General features: G+C 45.6%; 1 protein-coding gene across 2 annotated transcripts in view; it reads right to left on the reverse strand.

Moving 5' to 3' along the window:
• Window positions 1-24,296, reverse strand: part of LOC146863704 (long-chain-fatty-acid--CoA ligase ACSBG2-like) — a 466,937-nt gene that overhangs the window by 48,077 nt on the left and 394,564 nt on the right. For both annotated transcript variants that reach the window (XM_085627844.1, XM_085627845.1), the window contains 2 exons: window positions 20,416-20,534; window positions 14,210-14,443 (listed from right to left, as the gene is read on the reverse strand). In XM_085627844.1, the coding sequence (XP_085483970.1) occupies window positions 14,210-14,443; window positions 20,416-20,534 (353 nt within the window). The remainder of the gene's footprint in view (window positions 1-14,209; window positions 14,444-20,415; window positions 20,535-24,296) is intronic.

Genomic DNA, 24,296 nt, shown 5'->3' on the forward strand with positions numbered 1-24,296 from the left:
GTGTAATCTGAAACCGGGTATGCCTCTGTCCAACGGGAAAGAGCACAGACAACTACAAGAACATATTTGAATCCTCGACATCGTTCCATCTGGATATAATCCATCTGGAGGACTTCAAAAGGGTGCTCAGGAGGCTGAAATCCACCCTGTTCTACGGGAATGCTTTTACCTGGGTTAAACTGACAACAGATCATACAGGTACGAACTTTTTGTTTAGCTGCTGCTCGTAAATGTTTGTTAAACCAAATGTGTTGAATGCTGTCTAGCATAGCTTTTTCTCCTAGGTGCGCTGGACTATGTATTGTATTAATGATAACTTGAACCATAGAATCAGGAAGGAACCATACAGATTTTTCCTTCGTCATCCATCCTTGATCCGTTTGGATCCCTCCTAATTCAGTCCATTTCTTTATTTCATCTAGTGTAGCATGTGTCTGTATGTCAATTACGTCAAGAGCGGGATCCTTAACCGTCATGCAATGTGTTGGTGTCGGAACTATTGTCTTTGTCATGTCAGATGTGTGAGTTTGAGCAGTCTGTTTAGCTGTTCTGTCAGCTAGATCATTGCCTTGGGAAATGATATCAGTAACTTTCGTATGAGCTTTACATTTCATAATTGATATTGCAGTGGGTAGATGTATTGCATCTAATAAGGCATGAATGAGGGGTCCGTGCTGAATGTGAGCACCGTGAGAAGTTAAATAACCTCTCTCTCGCCACAGCACGCCGAAGTCATGTACAACTCCGAATGCATAACGTGAATCAATGTATATGTTGACTTTTTTATTTGTGGCTTGAATACAGGCTTGCGTCAGAGCGATGAGCTCTGCTGCTTGAGCTGACAAGGTATTTATGCAATTTGTTTCAATGACTTCAGTGTCTGTTGTGACTGCATACGCGGCCACTAACTCTCCTGTACTTGTTCTCATACATGAACCATCTACATACAACGTCAGGTCTGGATCTGACAATGGGACGTCTGTCAAGTCTTGTCTGGGTTTCGTCGTGATAGTGATAACTTCAATACAATCATGTGCTAGTGGGTCTGTTCCGTTTACTGGCAAAAGTGTGGCAGGATTCAATGTACTACAACGTCTGATTTCTATGTGTGGCTGAAACAATGTTAATTCGTAACCGGTGAGTCTTGCTATAGTCAAGTGTTGTGTTTGCGTTCGGTTCAAGAGAACCTCTACTGCATGTGGTACTTGTACTGTCAATGGATGTCCTAACACTATGGCATCGCTTTGTCTGATTGCTAAAGCTGTCGCTGCCACTGATTTCAGGCACGCAGGCAGAGCCTGAGCTACGGGATCTAATGTACTAGAAAAATAAGCACATGGTTTGTGTGATCCTGCTTGTTCCTGTGTGAGTACTGACAAGGCAGTACCTTCGCGTTCTGTAACAAAGAGTGTAAACTGTTTATTGTAACATGGTGTTGCTAAAACAGGTGCTTGACATAAAGCTTTCTTTAGGCTTTCAAAAGCTTGTGTATGTTCCTGAGTCCAAGGGAGAACAGTCGATGTGGCTGCCTCCTGCGTTGTCAATTGAATGAGTGGTTTTGCTAGAAATGCATACTGAGGGATCCACTGCCTACAGTATGAAGTGAGGCCTATGAAAGCCCGCACCTCCTTTTGTGTCTTGGGTATTGGCATGTTAGCAATTAACTGGATGCGATCGGGTGTAAGCTGCCTTCCCTCCTTGGACAGCGAGTGCCCAAGGTAAACAACTCGCTGGACACAGAATTGCAGCTTAGAAGGGGACACCTTATGCCCCTTTTCGGCCAAAAATTGTAAAACCGTCAGTGAGGCTTTTTCACATTCAGGTTCGCTTCTAGCGGTGATCAGCAGATCATCGACATATTGAAGCAGGGCAGTGTTGACTGGCATGTGGATACTGTCAAGTTCTCGTTTCAGTGCTTGGCTATAGATGCTGGGGCTTTCTGTGAATCCTTGAGGTGCGCGTGTGAATTTAAAACTTCGTCCATTTAAACTAAATCCGAACAAGTATTGGCTTTCCGGATCTATTGGGACGCTGAAAAAGGCATTCTTGAGATCAATTACAGTAAAGAATGTTGCTTCGGAATCAATGGCTGTCAGTAATGAAGAAATGTCTGGGACTACGGGGTATTGTGGTACAATACATTTATTTAATTCGCGCAGATCAATAACCAATCGATATACTGGCGGGGCTTTTGGATCAGTTCGTTTAAGAATCGGAATTATCGGGGAATTACATACATTGGAGTCGGTTTCCACAACCACTCCTTGGGTAATAAGCTCGTCAATGATTTGCAGTAAAGCCACTACAGCATCTGGGGGTAACTTGTATTGTCGCATTTGTGGTAGTACCACTCCTGTCTTTAGTGTGACTCGATATGGTGTAATGTTCATGCAACCAACATCTGTAGGGCCTTGTGCCCATAAATGTGTGGGTAAAGTCTGCAGTCGGTGATCCATGTCTCGGGACACATAGTGCCCTTTGAAATCACGTAAAAACAATCTTACTCCTTCCGGAGAACAACATATTATAGCTCCTAGAGCTTTCAATGTTTTTATACCTAACAGGTTTTCTGGACATGATTTAGTAAGCAATAAATCTGTAGTTCGTGTCAAGGGACCAATCGTAAGTGGAAGAGGCTGTGATACTTCGTTAATGATAGGTTTTCCTGAAAAACCAAGGGAAATATTCTGTGAGCCTGAGAGGGGTGCCCCTGGAACTTCACTACGTTTTATGGTTGTTCGGCTTGCCCCTGTATCAAGTAAAAATTTTCTATCTTGGCCTAATAGTTCACTGTGTACATAAGGTCCTTCTTGATCTACAGGGACCTCGATAAGGGGTAAGCCAACTTCCCTCTCTAGGCTGTTTCATGAGTATCGTTGATAATCAGGATAGTCATACTGTGCGGTCTGGTACATCTGTTGTGTCGTTGTTTGTGTAGCAGCAATAGGCTGCGGTGGTGGAGCTGGCATAGACTGTTGCGGAGCTGGCATGGACTGTGCATGCTGCGGGGCTCCTTGTTGGTTCTGATCCTGTCTAAGTGGCCGTGGTCTTTCTTTTGTATTACCTATGGCGATATTATGTTTTAAAACTGGACAATCGTGTACATAATGACCTGGCTGTTTACAATAGTTGCATGTCCCTTTTACAGGACCTGCTGAAACACTGGACTGTGTCATACCCTTTTTATGACCGTCAGCTGGAACTGTCTGGGAAACTAGCATTTTCATTTTCGTGTCTTTCATGCGTCTTTGTTCATGTTCTTGTTCCTCTCTAATTCTATTGTGATGGTACTGTAGCATTTGTAACATTTGTGACGGAGTGTTACCTTGCCAGGTACTCTCGAATTTCAATACTCTATTCTTAACTTGGGGCAAGGAATTTTCAACTAATTTTGTCACAAACAGATGTGGATACGATTCGCTACTTGCTTTTATTCCACTATTTATACCAAAACATTTTTCAAATCGGGCATAGAAATCACTAGTGTCTTCATCTTGCTTTTGTTTACAGGCTGAGATTGCACCCCAGTCTTCCTTTTTCGTAGTTAATAAACGTGGCAGTACCTGTACTAGTAAACCTGGTAGTGTTTTGGTCTTATCCCCAAGCCCTGAACCTGGACCTCGAGCTTTTTCTTCGTTTTCTAATGCTGTCCAATCTATCTTTTGGTCTCCCACCTCCCAATCCTTTTCTTTGAGTTTTTCGTAAATGCCCGCAGGCATTAATACCTTCAATATTTTCATAATGTCGGGATAGGTATACTCTCCCATGAGCAACATGTCTTTAATTTCACGGTGGAAACCCGCTGGGTCTTTGTCATGACTGGGTACCACTTTCTTAATTTCTAATAGTTCTATTTTAGATATGGGTGTGTATACAAACACACGTTTAAACTGATTGTCATCACCTTTTATCGGGTGTACTTCGCGTAAGGGATTCTGTCTATCCATATAATACGTCGTTCTTTCCTTGATGGGCAGTGAGACATGTTCGGGGCATACAAAAAGAATGTACTGCTTTCTGGATTCTAGTATTTCTCTAATTAACTCAGTACCTGAACCTCTCCATTTATTCGTGAGTAATTCAGTCAATATATCAGGTAAGGGACCAGGATCGGAGTGTTGGCTTTTATATAATATAAGGAGTTGTTGAATCATATAGATACCAGCTAAATGCTGTTCATCCGGGGTGAGGTTCAAAAACGTGTGTGCTAGTGTATCATCACTATATTTTCCGGGACTGTCGACCCAGTGAACGGCTGACCTGGCTAATTCTTGTTCGTCCATAGAATCGAGTATATGATAACCCCTTCGTTCTCGGAGTAATTTGTCAGCGGCTTGGAACGAATGTTCGGGGGACCTTATATTTATTATAGGGGTTTGGAAATTTCTGCTATTATCTGGACGTATCGGACGTATCGGATCAGTAGAGCATATAGTATTATTGCATGATCTTCCTCTACCTACATAGGCCATGGTTTCTAACTGTCCTGTGGGCAGTTCTAATTCTTCCTCCTCCTCGGTTTGTTCAGACTGGTCTACTGCTAATCTTTCTTCGTGTATTCGTTCTACTTCTTTGCGGATCTTTCGGCACATAGCTACTATACTTAATCGTTTATCATGTCTCCCCTCTGATATATTCCGACTCCATGTGGTAAGAATTTGCATTTCTTCCGGATTTACCCCTGGTCGGTCTTGATTTCTGATCACACAATTTATGAGGAAACGTAACAGTTCCCCCTGTATTTCCACTTTCTGGTACTCCATGGCTCTATTAATACTTTCAGAATCTCGCCCTGACTGGACAAAGTGATATATATTTTCTAAATGTGTAATCATTCCTGGTAGCCTCCCTAAATATATTGCAGCTCGTCGGATACGTAATGATGCCAGCAGCATTTCGTCCTCTTTGCCGGGCACAGGGTCATATCTACAATCTATTAGAAGTTCCTTAAGCATGTCGGGAGTTACTAGTTTGGGCGTACGTTGGTGGGCTAATTCTTGAAAAGAAAGTTTATTTACTCTGGGTGGAGTGGAAAAAATGTTTGATGTACCTCCTGTAGCACCACCTGGGGTGCTGGATGTGAAAGGATTCGTTGAACGTGATATAGCAACCATAGGTGTGGATACAGCTGTAGAAACAGATGTGCTTGCCGGAACTTGTGTCGGAGTTTGTTGTTGCGGAGGTACAGACGGAGGAGGGTCTTGGCGTTGAACCCCCTCGGCAGGCGGTCTAAGTGGCGCAGTATTAGCATACTCGGGAGCTGCGTCGTCTAAATAAGAGGAAAGGAAAACATCTTCTGCGGTTCTGGGATGCCCTTTGGGATGTGCTTTTATCGGAAACAATGGGGGTGGCAAGTCTTTTGGTATCTCCGGAGTAGCCTTAGGTAACCCTTCGGCCAGAAGAGGATACATACCATTCATAAGGGCATTTCTTTGTCTGTCTACTTGTTCTGATTTTACTCGAGTACCTTCTTCAATTAATAGATTTTCTCGGACTTTATTTGAATTCTCCTTACTTTTCTCTTCCTGTCTGAGCGCTTTTTCTGTACGTCTATATGATTCTTTACGCCATAATTCAATGGCATCTTTCTGTGACTGTCTAGCTTTCTTTTTCCATAATTCTTCCTCTACTTTCATGATGCAATCTGCATCCCAGGTCCCAGCTGCGGGCCACCTCTGACTTTCGGGTAATTCCTTGGTGTAGTCTACCCATAAATCAAGAAATAATATGGCGTCTAAGCCATGTTTATGATACATGAAGTACCCTGGAGTGTCCATAGGAGGAATGGGAACAGCTTCTTCGAGTACCCCTTTTCTAGTTTTGATCTGTCTTAATTTCGAAAAGAGCGGCATATTGAGAACTGATCTGATACCTAATTTTGAACACGTTTAATACAATAAAACACAATAATGAACAGTCATTCACACCACAATATGCAGAACGTATTTAAAACATTTAACATTTAACATTTAATGAACAACAATGATGGCCATTTAGGGAACTAGTCACTAAGCATAATACTCGGCACTAACTAGGTAATTCTGAATTATATACTAGACATACTTGATATACTGCTAAACAGTACAGATACACTGCTGAAACAGTGCAGACCGGATTTGTGTACCCAAACCCGTCTTGACCGGCACAACCTATGTGCACGTCAGAACGCCTCCCCGACAATGGTACTCACCGGGTAGCTCGGAACGGAAGGACTCGGAACTGAACTGAACTGGACTTGAACCGGACTGGACTCGACTCGAAACTTCGGAACTTCGGAAACTGGTGGGCCTCTGTATACCTCGGATCTTGCTCTCTCAGCTAGGCTCTGGTCGGGATACTTCGCACTTCTCACCGCCTCGTCTGGGTGTTGATCGCAGCCTCAGTTACCCCCGCTCGGCAGGAGGGAGATACAGGAAATCCTGTGGGTACGCGTTGTTGTCCGTCCAGCTGTGACAGGAGACCGGGCCTGCAACGCACCTCCGGCGCGTGAGATGAGAAAGTGTCCCTGTTCGGGCGCCATATATGTGGTAAATAATTTAATTACCGGTACTTAATTTGATGCGGAAAATCTATAATAATAGCTCAGTAAAATAAGAGGCAGAATCCGTGGTATTAGAGGTTCGGAACGGGCTTTATTCCAAAATCAATTCGAATTGATGGACTCCATATTCCATCACCACGAAGGTTCAGGAAGTGAAGGACCATACTTTATTGACAGATAATCATATTTATAGAATAGGCATTACAGTGAAACAGATGCAGGAGGCGTAACAGTTGATAACAGAGATAAAAACATACATGCGTAACTAAAATGGGTGTAACTAGGCGTAACTAAAGAACGTCATTAGGTATGATGTCATAAATGGGTGGTTTCATGAAAGAATTTCGCAATGTCAGCAGAAATACTTGGCAGAGATGCGCGCGCAGCAGCATGACGTGTGATTGACGTGCAACTAGGGGGTGAATGGGACTTGACATTTAGCTCTACATGTGGAGACAGAAGTCTGGGGTTATGTCAACCTAATCCCAAATCATATCTAACATCCTATGTTTAAAGAACTATGTTATCCAAAAGTAAAGGTCTCTCGAACAAAATCTATTCTATACTGACTGTGAGTGCGTGTACAAGCGTCTAAGTGTCTACATGAGATGCAAGGGCAGAAATCTTCCATAGTAACAGGGCTATGAATTACTTGCATAAAGACAGAGAAGCCGGGCCCTTTGCTCGGTAGCTGGAAGAATGTTTACTTAAACTACTAGACAGGAATGCATTGGATGGGGAGCGGAGCAGATAATCTCGAAGGTGAAATACAGTTTTTGGCAAGCAGACAGGTTGAGTCAGGCACCGTTAGCCGCGCAGGGAGTAGGACAAAGTTCATGGATACAGATGCGTGCTCAGACTGGAGCTTTCAGAGGCAGAAGGCAGGAAAAGGCTTAATGGCAGAATCAGGGCCTACTCGCCTGGACTGTAAAATGGGATAAATGAACCATATAAAGCCGGTGGCCTTTCATACTTAGGAATAGAATATCCGGCCCATTCATGGCGGATCTGAAAGAGGACATGTTGGCGGTGGACGCACATGTGTTTGCGTCTTCATAACTGGAACTGGAGGGAACATACATGTACTTGTGATTTATACATGAAACCGTTGGGGTCCAAGATAGGGGACATAACTGATCATAAAAATCCATATTTCCACAGGGACACAAACGCAAATAAAGTATAGAATGGATTCAGAGCCAACAAGCCACAGTCAGGAAACCCTAACCCTGAACATAGGCCTCTGCTCCATGTATGGATAGACACACATCATCATTCAAACACAGCACTGGGGACACTCTATGACAGTCTGGGAGAGCTCTGCTGCCCCTGTGAGCAATATCTGAGCACCCCCTTCTCACAGGGTAATGGCACAGTGCTGAAGCTCCATGTGTTGGAGAGCTGAGAACAATGAATACCCATGACTTTTTCCTCAGACCTTGAGGTGCCTCAATCATGGCTCCACACCAGCCCTGATGATGCTTCTCAAGGAATGATGGAGGGGCAGGTGTGCGCCATCACCATGTTGAAGGTACAACACAGAGAAGAGATTGGGATGGCAGTAGGAAGCAATGCACAAGGAGGGCATGCAAGGACTAGATGCAGAGACAGAGACATGCAAATATGAAGAAAGGAAATCCCCTCCAAAGAAGGGAAAAAACTTAAATGCCATCGGGAATATTAAAAGAAAAAATTAATAACATGAGCAGTGGATGCATACACGTCACTCATCCAATAACAACACAGTGAGAACAAAACGCTCTTCTGGGTAAAATGAACACAAAAATATAGAAGAAATCTATTGACTCAGGATCAGAGGCAAGAAAGCTAACCAATCATGCTCAATGGGCTGAGCCAACGCCCACTGTCAGTATAAGCTGCAGTATTTGCTCCAATGATGTCTGTGACAGACATCTCAAGCTTTCTGTAGTAAGACCAAGATATTTATTGCCCACTTATATCCTATATTCGCAGGACATCAGTTTGAATCAGAACTTACAAACTTTGACTAGCGGTGCAGAGTTTCATCTTCCAATTACAAAGCAGAGACTGGCTAAAATGCACAAGATGACTTTACCTTGACTTCAAAAGTGATGAGTTTTGTGTCTGCATTACTTGTGTCACCACTGCTGTTTAGGGCTTTAACAAATAATGCCAGTTATCATTCTCCAATGAGTCATCCTTTCACCAAGGAAAGAGTCACAAGCCGAGTCCTAGCATTCAACCATGCATGGGGAGATGTATATTCTTATAAAGGAGCAGACATCCAAGCTCAACTATTTAATATGTGTTTATTTGACACAGTGATTGATCAATACAACTTCCACATATTTCAAATAACTGTCTTGGATGACAACCTCATCCTTATTCAGGTTAACATTTCCTGAACCTGGGACCCCAGCATAATAACCCAAGGTGCAGATCCAAGTAAATGCTGCCGTAGATTGCTGTCCTCCTAAGAGATCTACAATAAAAGTCCTGCAGATATCACTGAAGAGAGAAACACCCAACATCTGGCCTTCAATCATAGGCAACGCTTGAGCCATGAAACAAACATAAGTCATTGGTTTTGCTATTTGAGTCAATACTTCGTTCCTGCAAGCCATCTCCATGAATAAACACTGGGGTTGGTAGTACCTACAGTCTGTCCAACTGTTTGTCCTCTAAAAGGCACTACCCACACCATTACTAATAATATGAAGGTACTGCAGCAACATATTCAGCACTGGACTCTGCAAACTATTAATTCACCTGGTTCAAGAAGTGCACATTCATGCCTCACCGTGAAAAGTAACAGACCACAGACACCATACACCTTAATCTCACAATAATCCAAACCCATAGCAGATGTGCATGATGCAAATCAGTTCTGATACCATTTGAATCTGATGCTGAGTAAACATTCAAATCATACACAGATCTGAGCGTAAGGTAAGGGGATCGACTTAGTTTGCACTTCCAGTCAACACTGACGCACATCTCTCCAAAAACACATATGCACATAACTCAATCCCAAATTAGACACTATGTGCCAAAATTGTACACGTCAATGTGCTACACCTGCTAGCCTTAGGGTGGCCTTCCCCAAGCCTTTTGCCTACTTACCTCTAATTTATATTGGCTTTTTGCTTTTGCTGGCCATAGGACTACGTGCGCCTTACCACTGTTAACCAGTGCTAAAGTGCTTATGATCACTCCCTTAAACATGCTTTCATTGGAATATATCTTATCAACATTTTTGAGTTAGTTATAAGTCCCTTGTAGAGTGGTATACCATATACCGAGGGCCTGTAAATTAAGAGCTCCCAGTAGGCATGCAGCACTTATTACCATGCACCCTTAAGTAACCCTTCAAAAGAAAAAAACAGACCTACCATAGCAGCCTGAATGCAGTGTCCCACTGCCACGTGGACTTGGATTTTAAATTTCCTTACTAACTGTAAACACTCCTTTTTAGGTCGAGCATTCGAGTCCTCTTGTATATACTTTAGTATATACTTGTATGTGTATGTACTTTGTGGGCCCTGGAGATCAACCCTAGGATTTGTCTGCTTTTGCTTAGGGACTTTTTGTCTGTTCAACTGCCTCTATTTAACTGTCTTGATAGAAAACGACCAGTGGAGGTCAGTAAAATATCAGAATTACTTTCTGCTGCGGGACTTTCTTTTTTTTATTTTTCTGGCCACTGCCTCTATTTAACTTTCTTGCTAGAAAACGACCAGCAGAGGTCAGTAAAATACCAGAATCCGTCCATAGAAATTGTTTTCCACGATCACCTGTAGACAATAATATTTTTTTCAAATCTTTTATTTTGAGTGATATGACCAGTGAAGTCCCTGATTTTATATTAAAAACAGAGCTTTGGACTATACCATTACCCGCTGAAAGGCACTATTTCTCTCCATGTGTTCCCATACCTGGCATGTCACGCAGTTTGATGCTTACTTTCCCTCCATGTTAAAGAACAATAGATGTTTCAGCACTCAGGCTAATGTGCTGCATAGCTAAATACATATAAGGCCCCAAAGGCAAGACCGATTGCATTGCAGATGCTTGTTATTAATTATGTCAACCCTAAGGTAGGCCCTAGGTAGAACATAGTGTTCTGCAATCAAAAGGTTGGACATTTACTTTTAAGTTTCCTTAAAATGTCCTGGTAGATGTTGCATCCTGGCAGCCCAGGTACTCACCAATAACCATGCCACATACATAGTGTAGTTGTCTGCTGCGTGTATGTAAGACCTCACCATTCTAAGCCTGTCTTAAACTCATCACTCCCATACTTATGTCACAGGCTGACAGTGTACAGTGGGAAACAAAAGAGCTCCAGTGTTCTTTTATATATAGTACTGAAAACTTCTAAATTTTCTTTTCGCTGCTGTGAGGCCTACTACCCCTGGGAATTCCTTATTATTTTTAACAAGCTGTAATTCCTAATTGGCAGAAGGTTGGTATGTCATGTTTGGTACCTGCAATGATAAACTCTCTTTAATGGTAAGGTTGGATTTTTCTTTACAGTTTTGAAAATGCCCCCCAAACAGTCAAAAAATAGAGGGATTAGGTGTGCCTGAATGGGACATTTGTTGGCAGGATGAGGTGGCAGAGTTCAATATAGCCTCAATTACACCTGAGTAGCCTGTGCTCTGCTTCACACAAAAGACCTAATGGCCCTGCATTGTCCCTGCAGTCACCTTGGAACGTGGACATGGCAGTCAGAAAATTAAATGAACTTTGAATAACCTTTTCAGAAGCTTGTCCTACCTTCCAGAAGAAGGGCACCAGAGAATATGAATAGATTTTTCAAACCCAGTCTCTACTGGACATGTGGAATGATTGTCAGGGGACTGCCTGCTGTTGTGATCTGATTTGCACTTTACCAGGTTTCTGCTTTACCTGGAAGGACTGCTTTGGTGCCAGGAGCCTGCCTTGAACCCGCTGAGGCCAGCCCTTCTGTTAAGCCCTGCATCTACATCTGCAGCCAGGACTACCAGAAATGACTCTATGGGCTAGTTGAGAGCCACAGGGACATAACAGGCTCCCATCATCTTGAACCCATGCCTGGGCCTATCCTGAGTGAAATCTGAACCTCCAAGAAGTATGCCACCAGTCATGGACCCATGTTTGAGGTGCTAAAGGTACCCACATGGCCAATTTCCAAAACAGAGTACTTAGACAAAATGTGGTCGAAAAGTGGTCTGAGAACTAGGAGGAAGTTGGGACCAACCTGCTCACCTATCACCCATTGCCGACCAGATTGACTTTAAAACTTCTGCTTCGTTCTTCTCTGCAGCAGCAAATCCATTTCAGCAGTCATTTGCTAATGAGGTATCCGACCTCGTGGAACTGTCTTTGGCTACAGCCCTCCGCTTCATCTCACTGGAGTTTTGTAACAGACTAAGTTCGAACATAGAACTCTTTACTGAGGCTTCAACCCAAGGCCGTCGGTGGGGGTGTTGGTTGAGGCAGTGCAGAAGACCATGGGCCAGATGTAGGTGGCAAATACCGAGCGGTAACGCAGAAATTCTGCGAATTTCTGCGTTACCAACCGGAATTTGGCTGAGTGCAATGTAGGTGAGTTGAAACCTACTTGCAAAATAAGGAATCGCAAAATAGCGATTCCTTATTTTGCTCTTGCATCTAAGGAATCGGAAGTATCGATTCCTTAAATGCAATGTACGTAGCACTAAAAATAGTGCACTTCAGCCTTAAGGAATCGCTAATTACCACCAACTTCAAGTTGGTGGTAAGTAGCGATTTCGTTTGCAAAATCACTTTTTTGCTTTTTTAAATGTGCCATGTGGCACACATCCATGCATTTAGGGCATGTATGTGCGCCACATGTGCACACATGCACATTTCAGGGGTGCAACATTGGACACCCTGGCACCCTTGAAATAGCTCCCGCTATTAGCGATTCGGTAATACCGAATCGCTATTAGTGAATATCTTCCCATTTATTCCTATGGGCCTCCTAGCCCATAGGAATGAATGGGTAGGTATTCCTTAATAACGAATCTTAATGTTAAGGAATCGCTAATACTTTAGCGATTCCTACCTACATTCCATCTAGTGAGTCCTTAATAGCGATTCGGTAAAAATCGCTATTAAGGACTCGCTAAATGGAAGTTACCTACATCTGGCCCTTGGTCATCAAAAATTGTCATAGAACGTCTTGATCTTGAGGTGAAAGAAGGAGCTGAGTCTGTAGCAGAGGTCCTGGGAGGGAGGGACGTCAGTTGTTTTGTTGTTGCGTTTGGCAGAGTTCTGTATTATGATGAATAGTTCCTTGGAGTTGGGGGTGTTGGAGAGGATTCTGTTTTGGAGGAAGTTCTTCTTTGTGGTTTTGATGAGTTGGTGGTGTGCGGTGATGGCTTTTTTGTAGGCAGAGCGTGCTTACGGAGTTATGCTGTTTCTCCACGTCTTCTCCAGTCATCTGCAGGAGCGCTTGGATTCTCGGAGGTCTGTGGTAAACCAGTTGGATTTCTTGTTGTGTCATCTTTTGGTGTTCTGGGGGAGGCAAGTGTGGTGGAGCAGTTGGCAATCTATTGGCGGAGGTTGCTTGCTGTGGTATTGGTGTCTGTCATAGTTGGGGTTGGATTGCAGGTGAGGGCAGAGATGAGGTGTTCTCCAGAGACTTTGTTCCATATTCGCTCTGGGAGGTGGCATGTGTGGTTGTGTGCTGTGGGTTTACTAAAGGAGAAATGGATGCAGTGGTGGTCAGTCCAGAGCAGTTCTGTGGCTGAAGAAGATGTTGTTTCCTCCTGCGAAGATGGGGTCGAGTGTGTTCCCTGCTGTGTGAGTGGGGGTGGAGACAAGTAGCTTCAGTTCTATGGTGGTGAGGTTCTCTAGGAGGGTGATGGTGTTTGGGAAATTGTGGTTGTCCTGGCGGAAGTTCTGGTCTCTGAGTAGTATGTTGTCTTTGGAGGCAAGGTCATGGTGTGTGATGAGGTTTGCGATGACATTGGTGAATGGAGCACGGGGACCAGATAGTCTGTAGATAAAGGGGTTGGTCTGGATCAGGAAGTGGATGTGTTCCAAGGGGGACGAGGTGTTGTCCGAGTCTGTGGTTGTCAATCGGAGGGAGCTTTTGTGGATGTTGGTGAGGCCTCCTCCTGAGTGGTTGTGGCGGTGTTTTCTCAGGATCTTGTATCCATCTGGGATGGCGGTTGTGATGCCAGATGCGGAGCTGGCATTGGTCTAGGTCTCTGTGAGGATGTTGACGTTGGGTGTGTGAGTGTTGATGAGGTCCCTGGTTTCTATGGCATGTCTGTGCAGGGAGCGCACATTAAGGAGGATGAAGTTCTGTGGTTTGTGTGCGCTGACATCTGATTGGCTGGGGTCGACTGCTGGGGTCCTGAGGTGGGTGAAGGTGTAGGGACAGTGACGGCAGGAGAACAGGCCTTGGGTGTTGCTTGGCATCGAGAGCTGGCAGTTGTTGCTACATCCGGGGTTTAGAGCCTGGAGGGTGCTGGTACCATAACTGCAGTGGGTCAGGGGACCAGGGTTCACAGTGTATTTGCACGATCATTTATGTGTCTTTCATACCCAACACCGGTAGACCATAGTAAAGTCATATGATAACAATATAAGGTAAGCCATGAAGTTCTAAAGATGTTGTCTATCAGGTAATTTTATGTCTGTGTATATTAAAGCGCAGAATTCACTGACCTTGTGATCTGGAAGTTGCTTTGCGAACACACCACATATGGCCCCATTGCCTCAGACAAACCGTAGTTGTTCATAAGACAAAGGTTAAAGCCCATGAAGTAGTCCAAAGTCTCTTTCTTGATGGGGGCTGCTCCTGTGTGCCAGTGGGTGCATCGATCTAGTCCCAGGCCAGCTTTGATTGCCTGGAGACTGGGAGAGTCAGTGTACAGAGACTGGATGGGCGCGGAGACAATACTGTAATGGAGACAGAAGAAAGACTCGATGATAACTATATGACAGAAAGACTTTGAAAGAAGGAAGCCAAAGTGTACAAAAAAAATGAAAGTGTAACTGATGACAAGAACACAGAGGAAGTATAAATCAAATAAATGAAAGGATAGCAGAAAAACAAGGAAACAGACAATACATTAATACAAATTGCATTATACTGCACAATAAATTATTGAATTTCTCCTTCAGCTCAGTAGGATCTTGTTAATCCTAGTTGATAAGATTGTGCAGGGCTGAATCTGTACTCCAGGTACCAGATCACAAAGCATTTTTCGATTGGAGCTATTTGAGGCAATTAGTGGTAGATGAAGGAGTGCTTACTCTAAACACCTTTTATCACCAAAAACAGGATTTAGAAATGTTAATGTGTGCCACAAACATTTGTGCCCACTGTATGTACGTCATTTTCTTGTGAATATGATGTGCCCTGTTGTTTTTATGTGTTGGTGTGTTTTTTGTACTGCTTTATTTCAGTGTGATTTTGTTGTGTTGTACGACAGGTGTTGTGGTGCATTCTGCTTTGACTGTTGTGTGTTGATGTGCCCTGTTTTGTTTTATTTGTGTTGTTTTGTAACTTTGTGTATGTTATTGTGCTACATTCTGTTGTTTACGGCAGATATGTCAACAAATGATGCTCGGTTTTCCATCCACATGGCTTGTAAGCCCATTTGACTAGCAGCAATGTATCACTTTCTAAGGTGGTAAAACAACTTTTCCTCAGCTCTCAACTAAACATGGCCTTGGGCTCTGACTTTGCAAACTAGACGTCTTCTGCGGTGCAACCATTATACTTTTGAAGGTGGCAATGCCAGTCCAGTTGTTGCGGGTAAGTTTTTGGGGTGCTTTAGCATTTCTTGGGATTTTTGGCCTTGTCAGGAGCCTTCGGTGTGACATCTATGATGTGACCCCCTTTAGACCTCTGCACCATCTTCTGATTGCATTCTGGATGTAATGTACCCTTATATATGAGTCAAGTTTCCATTTCCCACGACACATAATAGTCCTAGTGTTTTCCGAGGACAGTCCTTAGCCAGGGCCGGTGCGATCGGTGCCACAGCACCGGACGTTGACTTGGGGTTGAAAATGTATTTTATCATTTTAGAAGCACCTGATGCCGCGTTCCCGGCCTCCAGCAATTTTTCAGACATCAATTAACATTTCAAGATAACTCTGGTGATTAATCGACTTTCTGGAAAGAGACCGGAGGTTTGTCTTGGGGGAGGTTTGACTCATACTAAGGTAGTGCAGAGGGTTAAAATGCCTGCTGCTAAGAACGTGTATTATGCAGATAACAAAGCACATATAATGTAAAGGGATCAGTGTGTTGCTGCTTCTGTGAGGGAGCTCCTTTTGTAACTTGTCGTTTATAAGTCAAAATCCTAATATAGAACATTGAGTTATCAACAGTCATTAAAGCGCTGCATGCAAACTGCAAGGTATATATTAGAGCTACATTTTTTTTGCCCAGTCTTTTATCATTCTCATCTTGTGAAAAGGGTTCATTTGGGTAAAACATAACTCTTATTATTAAAGAGTTCCCTCTAACAATGATGTTACGTTTTAAATTTAGAATTTGTGCTTTTGCAGAATAAGGACTCAAACTATATTGCCTACCTGTATAGATGACATGTGACTCCTACACTACACCTAGTAGTCCTGTCTGATGTAACGTGCCCTATACACTGATTTACACATGTATGATTGTGTCTGTGCAATGTGTGTGTGATGTAAAGTGCTGCAACACCTTACACTGGTATGAGTGGCGCTATAAAACTAAATGAATCTGAGAGAGAGTGGTATGGAGACTTGAGGGGCACTGTTAAAGGGTGCTAGTGAGGGAATCCATGGCAGAGGTGGTCATTAGGGGGGCGCCAACAGACATTGTCGCACAGGGCACCACCAGCACTAAAGCCGGCCCTGTCCATAGCTCACACACCTGCCCCAGCAGCAGCTGCTCACTTGCATTGTTGTGCATTCCTGTGCGAGATATGTAAAGGTGTGTGGAGTTGTATCATGGCCACAGAACTTGAAGTGAGGACATGTAAATTGCTATATCTGGATCGCATACCGCGAGGCGTGAGCACGACACAACCGCTCGAGCTCGCCCCTGTGGGTGAAAAGCAAGTGACCGGGGCTTCCAAGTAGAAGTAGCATTTCACAAACTACTCCTAGGTTTTGCACAACAATTGATTAACAACCAGCATTTTTATTTTGGAATGTGATTAATGCACCATCACACGTCTATCAAAAATCAAACTGCATATTGAAAAGAGATCACGGTCCCGCCTGCCTCATAAACATGTATGGAGGTGAAAGGCATTTTATGTCGTAGAGGAATCCTGTGAGGGGAACAGGGCCAGTGTACACATTGTGAACAGCCGCCCTCGGGGGCTGGTGAACCATCAGTGCTTCGGGGTTGTATTGTGGTTGCAAAGCACCAAAGCGTGTCATTGCCTTTCACAATGAGAAGATGGGAGGGGCGCACACTTCACAGACCCTTCGTCTGGATTCAAGTCTGAGCAGGGTGGAGTGTGAGATTTGACATTACACAAACTTAGATCATGAAGCGGTGGTGCAGAAGGGGGAGGTGTTGTTGGACACTGGTCTGGGGAAGGGCGGTGCAGGAAGGGTCGGAGCTATGCAGACAGATTCAGACGCTTACTCCTTCACTAGCTGTATGTTGTAAGTGCACGCTTGTCGCATTACCTTGCACCTGGCTTGCCTCCAACACATTTGTTTTGTTTTCTCTTTAGTTCCCCTTTGTGTGAGGGCTGCTCGTTGCTGGAGATGGCCCTTTTTGCAGGGTTATCGCTAACATTTTTGCTCTTCCTCCCATTTTGTCCTGACTGGCTGTTGTTGGTTTTAGGACTCCGGGCACTTCATCACTGCTGAGCAGTGGTAAAGTGCATATGCTCTCTGTGTAAAATGTGTTATGGATTGCTGTTTCCATGATTGGCCTATTTGATTTATGTGTCAGTTCCTAGTAGAGTGCACTGAGTGTGCCAGGGCCTGTAAATCAAATGCTGTTAGTGGGCTGCAGCACTGGATTATGCCACCCACACAAACAGCCTGTACATGTAACTCAGGCCTGCCATTGCAGAGCCTGTGTGCAGTCTGGTACTGCCATGTCGACCTGGCAAGTGCACTCACTTGCCAGGCCCTAACCTTCCCTTTTCTTACCTGTCATTCACCCCTAAGGTAGGCCCAAGGTACCCTTGTGGGCAGGGTGCAGTGTATGTGAAAGGTAGGACATGCCCTGGTGTGTGGGGCATGTCCTGATAGTGAATTACTGTCAATTTCGTTTTTCACTATTGCAAGGCTACCTGTTCCCAAAGAACAGAAAGGGGAGTTTGTTTATAATATCTTATAAACATAACTGGCCCTGGGAACTAGGTAGAAAAATAATGTTTAGTATACCTGAACTCAGAATCTAAAGATGCATCTTTTAGTGAAGGTGATTTTTAAATCCTGTGTTTGAAAATACCACTTTTAGGAAGAAGGTATTTTCTTGCTCAGCCATCCAGTAGGCCTCTGCTGGGTTTGAGGATTGACTGTCTGGATTTGGAATGACCGGGGCTGGGAAGGTGTGTGGCTCCAGATAGTCGAGGTGGGTCAGGAACGGACTGAGTAGACCTGGGCTGACTTTAGAGTAGGGGGAGGAGATTTCCTTTCACCTGAATGGGCCTGGTCTGCCTCTGACAATGCCGTCTCCATCTCCTGCCAGGAAGCCACACCAGAGAGGGCAGAACTGGTTCTGGCTGGTCACAGACACTCTCTGCCTGAGAGGACAAAGGATTTTGGGCTATAAAAAGTGGGGCCCAAACCCCTGAAGTTTAGAACTCTTTTGGACCAAGAAGCCTGCCAAGAAGATGAGCTTGAGAAGCTGTGAGCAGGGACTACCACTTTGCTGAGTGCTTTGCTGTGTTGGCCTGCAGTGGCTGCTTCTGTCTTGTGCAGTGAAAGGACTGGATTGAACTTTCTGCAATCTACTTTTGTGAGTTTCTCCAAGGGCTTGAGGTAGAGCTTGCCCCCTTTTCAAGAAGTCTCAGGAACAGCAAAGAGTTCAAGTTCTTCTGCCCTCAGCATGGGTGACTGTGTGTTTTGAGCTACAATAGAAAAAAAAGCCGTCTGCAGCATCGTAGATAGCGTAGTGTCCTGAAGGCAAAAAGAGGACACCACCGCAACGCCGCACTGCGACCCTGGTCTCAACGACAATGCCTGTTGATGCCACCACAATGCCGCTGCTCGCACCGCAACCTTTGGGCACTGTACTCCGCATCACCTCGCTTCACGACCCCGCCTTGGTTTCCCCGATGACACCACTCCACACCGAAATGGACGCCACTGCTTGCACCGTGGTTCCAGGGCATTGTTCATAAAACGACAGGATACACCACCCTCGTCCCACACAGCAGCTTTGGCCTACTGACGCCGGTGCCATTGTCTCCAGTACATCAGCCGTCGACAGCGCTTCTGCAACGACAACACGGCTGCCTGCACTGTGACCTGCCAGCACAGTGACCACCATCTGACGCCGCCATGGAGCCGCTGCTCACACCACGACCTGAGGGCATCGCAAGCCAAATCGCTTCATTTCGCACCGCATCATCCAACACCTGCCAACGCCAGCACACCTGACTTCAACCACGAGGAATTTGATCTGCAACGTGTGTGACATCAAGGGCCCAACAACTCCTGCACCGACCTCCAGAACCGACGCCTGCGGACGGAGTGCTTTAGGAAGCTCAATGAGAGGTCGCTGTTTTGCGGGTCTTCCCGACACCGTAGCTGGCCCTTGATGCCGCAGTCAGCCAGAACTGTTTGGATTTGTTTGTTCACAACGCCGTGATAGCCCTGGATGGAGCTACTGACTTCAAGGAACTGTATTTCAAAGTTATTTTGATAACTGAAGATTTCTAAGTACTGTATTGTGGCTTTTTTTAAAACCGTTTTTGGTCTTGTGTTGAGCATATAGAAATATTGGATATTTTTCTAAACTGGTGTGGTGTCCTTTTGTAGTTCTTACACTGAATTACTGTTGGTTATGTGCAAATGCTTTACACACTGCCTCTAGAATAAGCCTGACTGCTCATGCCAAGCTACCAAGGGGGGAGCAGGGGTTATTTTAGTAGTGTAACTCTCTTATCCTGACTAGGAGGAAGGGTCCCTATTTGGTCAAAGGTACCTACCTCTGCCAACTAGAGACCCCCATTTCTAACACTCATCCTTTCCATCGCTCCCATAGCACCCTGTATGACTTGCAGACACTTGGCATGAATCTTCCATGTGTGAGGGTCAGATTCCGGATAACCTACGGCTCGTGAGGATGTATGTCAGAGAGGGGAGCTGTTTCATCGAATAATGTATGTAAGAGAGGTGAGCTGTTTCATCGAATGATGTATGTCAGAGTGGTCCTGTTTTATTGGTGTTTTATTGAATGATATATGATGTAGGGGAGCTGTTTCATCAAATGAGGTATGTCAGAGGAGTGCTGTTTTATAGGTGTTTAATTGAATGATGTATGACAGAGGGAGTGGTTTTCAGAAACTAATCAATGTACTGGTTTTGCTTTACAGTACTTGGATTGCTGTAACACCACTGAGCTGTGAAGTTGTGCTGTTACTATCCCACAATATTCCATGGATGAAATGATCTAATAAGAGCCTCAAGGATGTCCAGCCTCGATCTTTCTCTCCCTCTCTTCCCCCTTCTCTACCTTTCTGAAGTTATATTGTCGGGAAATTTGGGATTGGCACCAAAGATGCTCTGATTCTCCAAGGCACTTCTCCTACTGATTCAGGTTGTACCTTTAGTAGAGTTTGAATCACTCTTTTGTGGTTCAAGTGTGCGGTTTTTCATCAGCTTAAGATACTCAATTCATGTGCAGTAGTACACACATCCCATGACACAGGCGACCAAGACTGGTGCTGATATACCCATTCATACTGCTGCTGTAAGCCATGCCCTCTGCTGCTTCCTGGATCTTTTCCCAAATCCGTGGCACCCCAAAGAATATGGTGGGTCGGACCTCCTTCAGAACAGGAATCAGGGAGCCCTGCGATTACAAGAAAACAGAAGGTAATGTAGGAAGTGCTGTGTGTGCAATACAACATATCCAGTCCACATTCTACTCCACGGTCTTTGTGGAATGAATTGAGGATGCGAGGCTGCAATTGCTATCAATAAAATTCGAATCAACATAACAGCACAGATCTTCACCTTTATGAAAACAATATTTTCTCTGCCAGATCAACACTCAAACTCAAAATGGAAGCTTACATTTTTAAGAAAGATGATGCCAATGAAGGAAAACAGAAGTAGGTTAGTCTGCTGCCCTACAAGGTTTTGATTATTAGGGTTACCTGTCCCAGTGTTCCACCACCTCACAGCACTGTAGAATCTGTGGGTTTGACAAGGTCGACCAAGCAGTCTGCCAGAGCAGAAGTACAGGATAATCCACATTCAGAGCTTTGTACTTTTCTGTTCCCAGAAAATACAAGGCACAATGATTGGTTGGATAAACTTAAAAAAGGCTGACACAAATTTGGAACTTACATGGACAAAACATTATGGTTTTATAATCAAAAAATATTATGAATTGTTCCTGTAAATGTGCTCAAGAACATTGTGATCCTTTAAGATTCTTGTATTATGAAGGGATTAAAACCAGGTGTCCACACACACCAACACGATATAGTATCATATTGGAATTTGAACAAAATTATTTTACAGCCTGGTGGACAATTGATTATTATGTGTTGATACTGGTGAGGCCTCACCATGTAATACTAACACTGTTGGAAACGGGTAGCGTGGTGCAGAGCGGGTGGGCCAAACTCAGGAGGAAATGTGTAAAGCATGCACGCAGTACACACAGGCGACACACCAGGCACACTACAAAAAGAGACGCTACACAGGTTTGTGTAAGAATAACTGTTGTATTCCAGAAACACAAGGTATTTTTAGTAATCTCTATTCTGCGCCAACTGGCGCTCGGTCAAAATTTACAGGGGGGAATTATATACATGGCAGGGCCAATCGGGCCCCAGCCAGAACCATTGCGACATACAGGTAGAATAAATGTATGCGAGGAATAAAGGTAAAGTCCATCAGCATTAACCTGGAATAAAAACATCAGGGCGTGACGTTAGACATTAGGCCGGAACACCTGTAATGGAAACCTCATGGCATCACAATATACATGAACATCAAGGATATCCCCTGAGGCAGGAAAGCTGTAAGGGGAAAACATTAGGCATCCAGTAGTAGGCATAAATCGTGAGACTTCTCCCCAGGCATAAACGCACACCATTCGCATGGGACCTACACATGAGGCCTAGACAGAAAACATCCCTGCATCATCAAATCAACACCGCAGTATGAGCAGGGGAACATATGGGCATGGAGGCATAGACATAGAGCATCCCCTTGGCCATGACAACAACAGCAGTGGCCACAACCCCATGAGCAGGAGTCACCTGATACATGTCCCCCCAACGTTGTAACCGTGCAGAATTAGGCCCACCAGTTATGGGCTAGGTATGAGTCCCTCTCCTGGACTCAACAACAGTCTTGCCCCCTCAGTGCAGTAGCCCGCGCTCTCGTGGTGCCCTGTGATGAGCGACAGGACACTAGCAACTATGGGCGTAGGTGCGAGCCCCACTCCGGGGCTAGGGAAGGAAGAAATATGCCCCAAAACATTGCATGTGGGAGCCCCTCTTCAGGGGCTTTCCAGTTACCAATGACGTGGCCCACAAAGTATCTGCCTGTTGGAGCCCCCTCGGGGACTCCGAAGTCCACAATTCCCCCAGCCGTTGCAGCGGCTCACTGTTAGGCGGGGCCGCTGTAGAGTCCCACCGGCGCAGGGGGCGGGCACCGACAATGTGCCCCGCTACACCCCCCAACCATCAACAAGCTGAGCCCCACTCACCGGCTCCCGGGGCAGGCTTCGGGCATCTCTTGCGGCAGGCGCAGCACGCGGGGTTCTCCTCAGCTCTGGGGGAGCTCCGACCACAGCAGCGCTTCTTCCGGCTTCACCCGGGCCCCCTCCTGGGACCCAGGACTACGGCGGGGACTCCACAAGGCTCCAGATGACGGCGGCTGCACCCGGGGCTCTCCTCAGTGCATGGAGAGACCCCCAGGCAGCAGCACCTCTTCTCGGCGCCAGCCCCTGTCCCCGGGGCACGGACCGGCGGGGTGGGCTCCTGCTCCGGTTCCTCCTTGCGGCGTAATCTTCACCCGATCCTCCAACGTGGGCCTGCGGCCTCCGAACAGCTCCGGTCTCGCTTCCTCGCGGGGCGGGACTTCCCTTGAGGCGCTCCAGCCAGCGCCATTCGCTGCGCGGCTCCCCCGGACATCACGGGGAAGCCCGCGCGGCGCTTCTGAGCCGCCCGAGCCAGCGGCGGTGATTCTTTTTTCTTTCCTCGGCAGCAATATGCAGGGTGGGACCCGCTGTAAAAAAATAACAGAAGTACACAGGTGGCCGAAACACGGGGTAGGCTCCCGCTGTTTCAAATATGGAGCGGCACCAAAACCGCGGGGTGGGCACCCGCGACAGTCCTCAAATGCAGGTTAGGCACCCGCTCTTACCCCACGCAGGCAGGGAGGATTCCCACATGCTGGGATTTCCTCGGGGCACTTCGGCAGCACAGCGCTGCAGGGTCCTTAAGTATAGCGCTTCCCAGGCGCTAGGCAGTCCCACCAGCTTTAGGGGCAAAAGGTAGGGATCCTCTTCTCCTGGGCAATCAGTACCTAGCGCCGCCTCTGTCAAGCACTAGATAGCAGGCAGGATAAAGTCAATTCAGCAGAGCGCCCACCAAATATAGCTTGCTGGTTCCTGCCCCCTTGGTTGAGGGTTTCTTGAGGGGGGGGGGGGTTGAGTTGGTGGCTGAAGGCAGATTAATCAGTCTCTGCAGGTCGTCCCTGGGTTCTCCTCCCGCCGGGTCAGATCAGTGGGCTAGTCAAGTGTTCCTCACACAGCTTGGAAGGCAGCACCTAAGCCCTGTCACTCCCAGTGGTATAGGTCCCTGACTAGGCCCTACCGCCTAAGTCTCCTGCGTAGGTTCCCCCAGGTCAGCGTCGCCCCAACTATGGCTCTCCCTCACCCTGTGGACAGCAGAGGGGCGCAGATAAGCTCAGGGCCCAGCACACAGGCCCACGTGACGGTAACCCCTGGCAGCAGGTCCCCTCTCTCTCAGGTCCACCCTCTGACTGAGCACATGGCAGTCCAGCTCCGCCTATCAGACAGTGCCAGAAGCTTCTAGAAGTGTCTGGGGAAAACCGGTTCTAACTGGCACAGTGGGAGGGGGTAGAGCACCCTGGGTGCCAGGCTTCCCTCCAAAACCTGGGGTTGCTGGGAAATAACAACTAGACTGTTAACCCAGCTCAGTTAGACGGCACAACCACACAGCCATGGCATCCATTTTAAAAGTTACATGTTTAAAATGGGGAAACTCAGTCCCGTGGTTTCCTATAAAAGCAACAAACACAATACCCCAAAGATTCACAATCACAATAATAAATCTTTAGCTCAGTCCTGGTAGAGCGGCAAAGAGCAGTCAGGCTTTACTAGCGGGACATGTGTTAAACATTTTAGAGTACTAACACAAACGATAAGTAATTGACAGAACTCAAAGGCAATTCAATACCAATTTATAAAAAGAAGCAGATTTTTATATAGATTTAGACCAAAAATAAACACAATTAGATTCACAATTGGAGTTATCGATCTTCGAAGATATCATGAGTCAGTGCAATTCAATACTGTAAATGTTACTATTGTAGTCTGTGGTAAAAAGCTCTAGTGACAATTGGTCAC

This window comes from Triturus cristatus, chromosome 2_1 (genome assembly GCF_964204655.1).
Source record: "Triturus cristatus chromosome 2_1, aTriCri1.1, whole genome shotgun sequence".
NCBI classification, from domain to species: domain Eukaryota; kingdom Metazoa; phylum Chordata; class Amphibia; order Caudata; family Salamandridae; genus Triturus; species Triturus cristatus.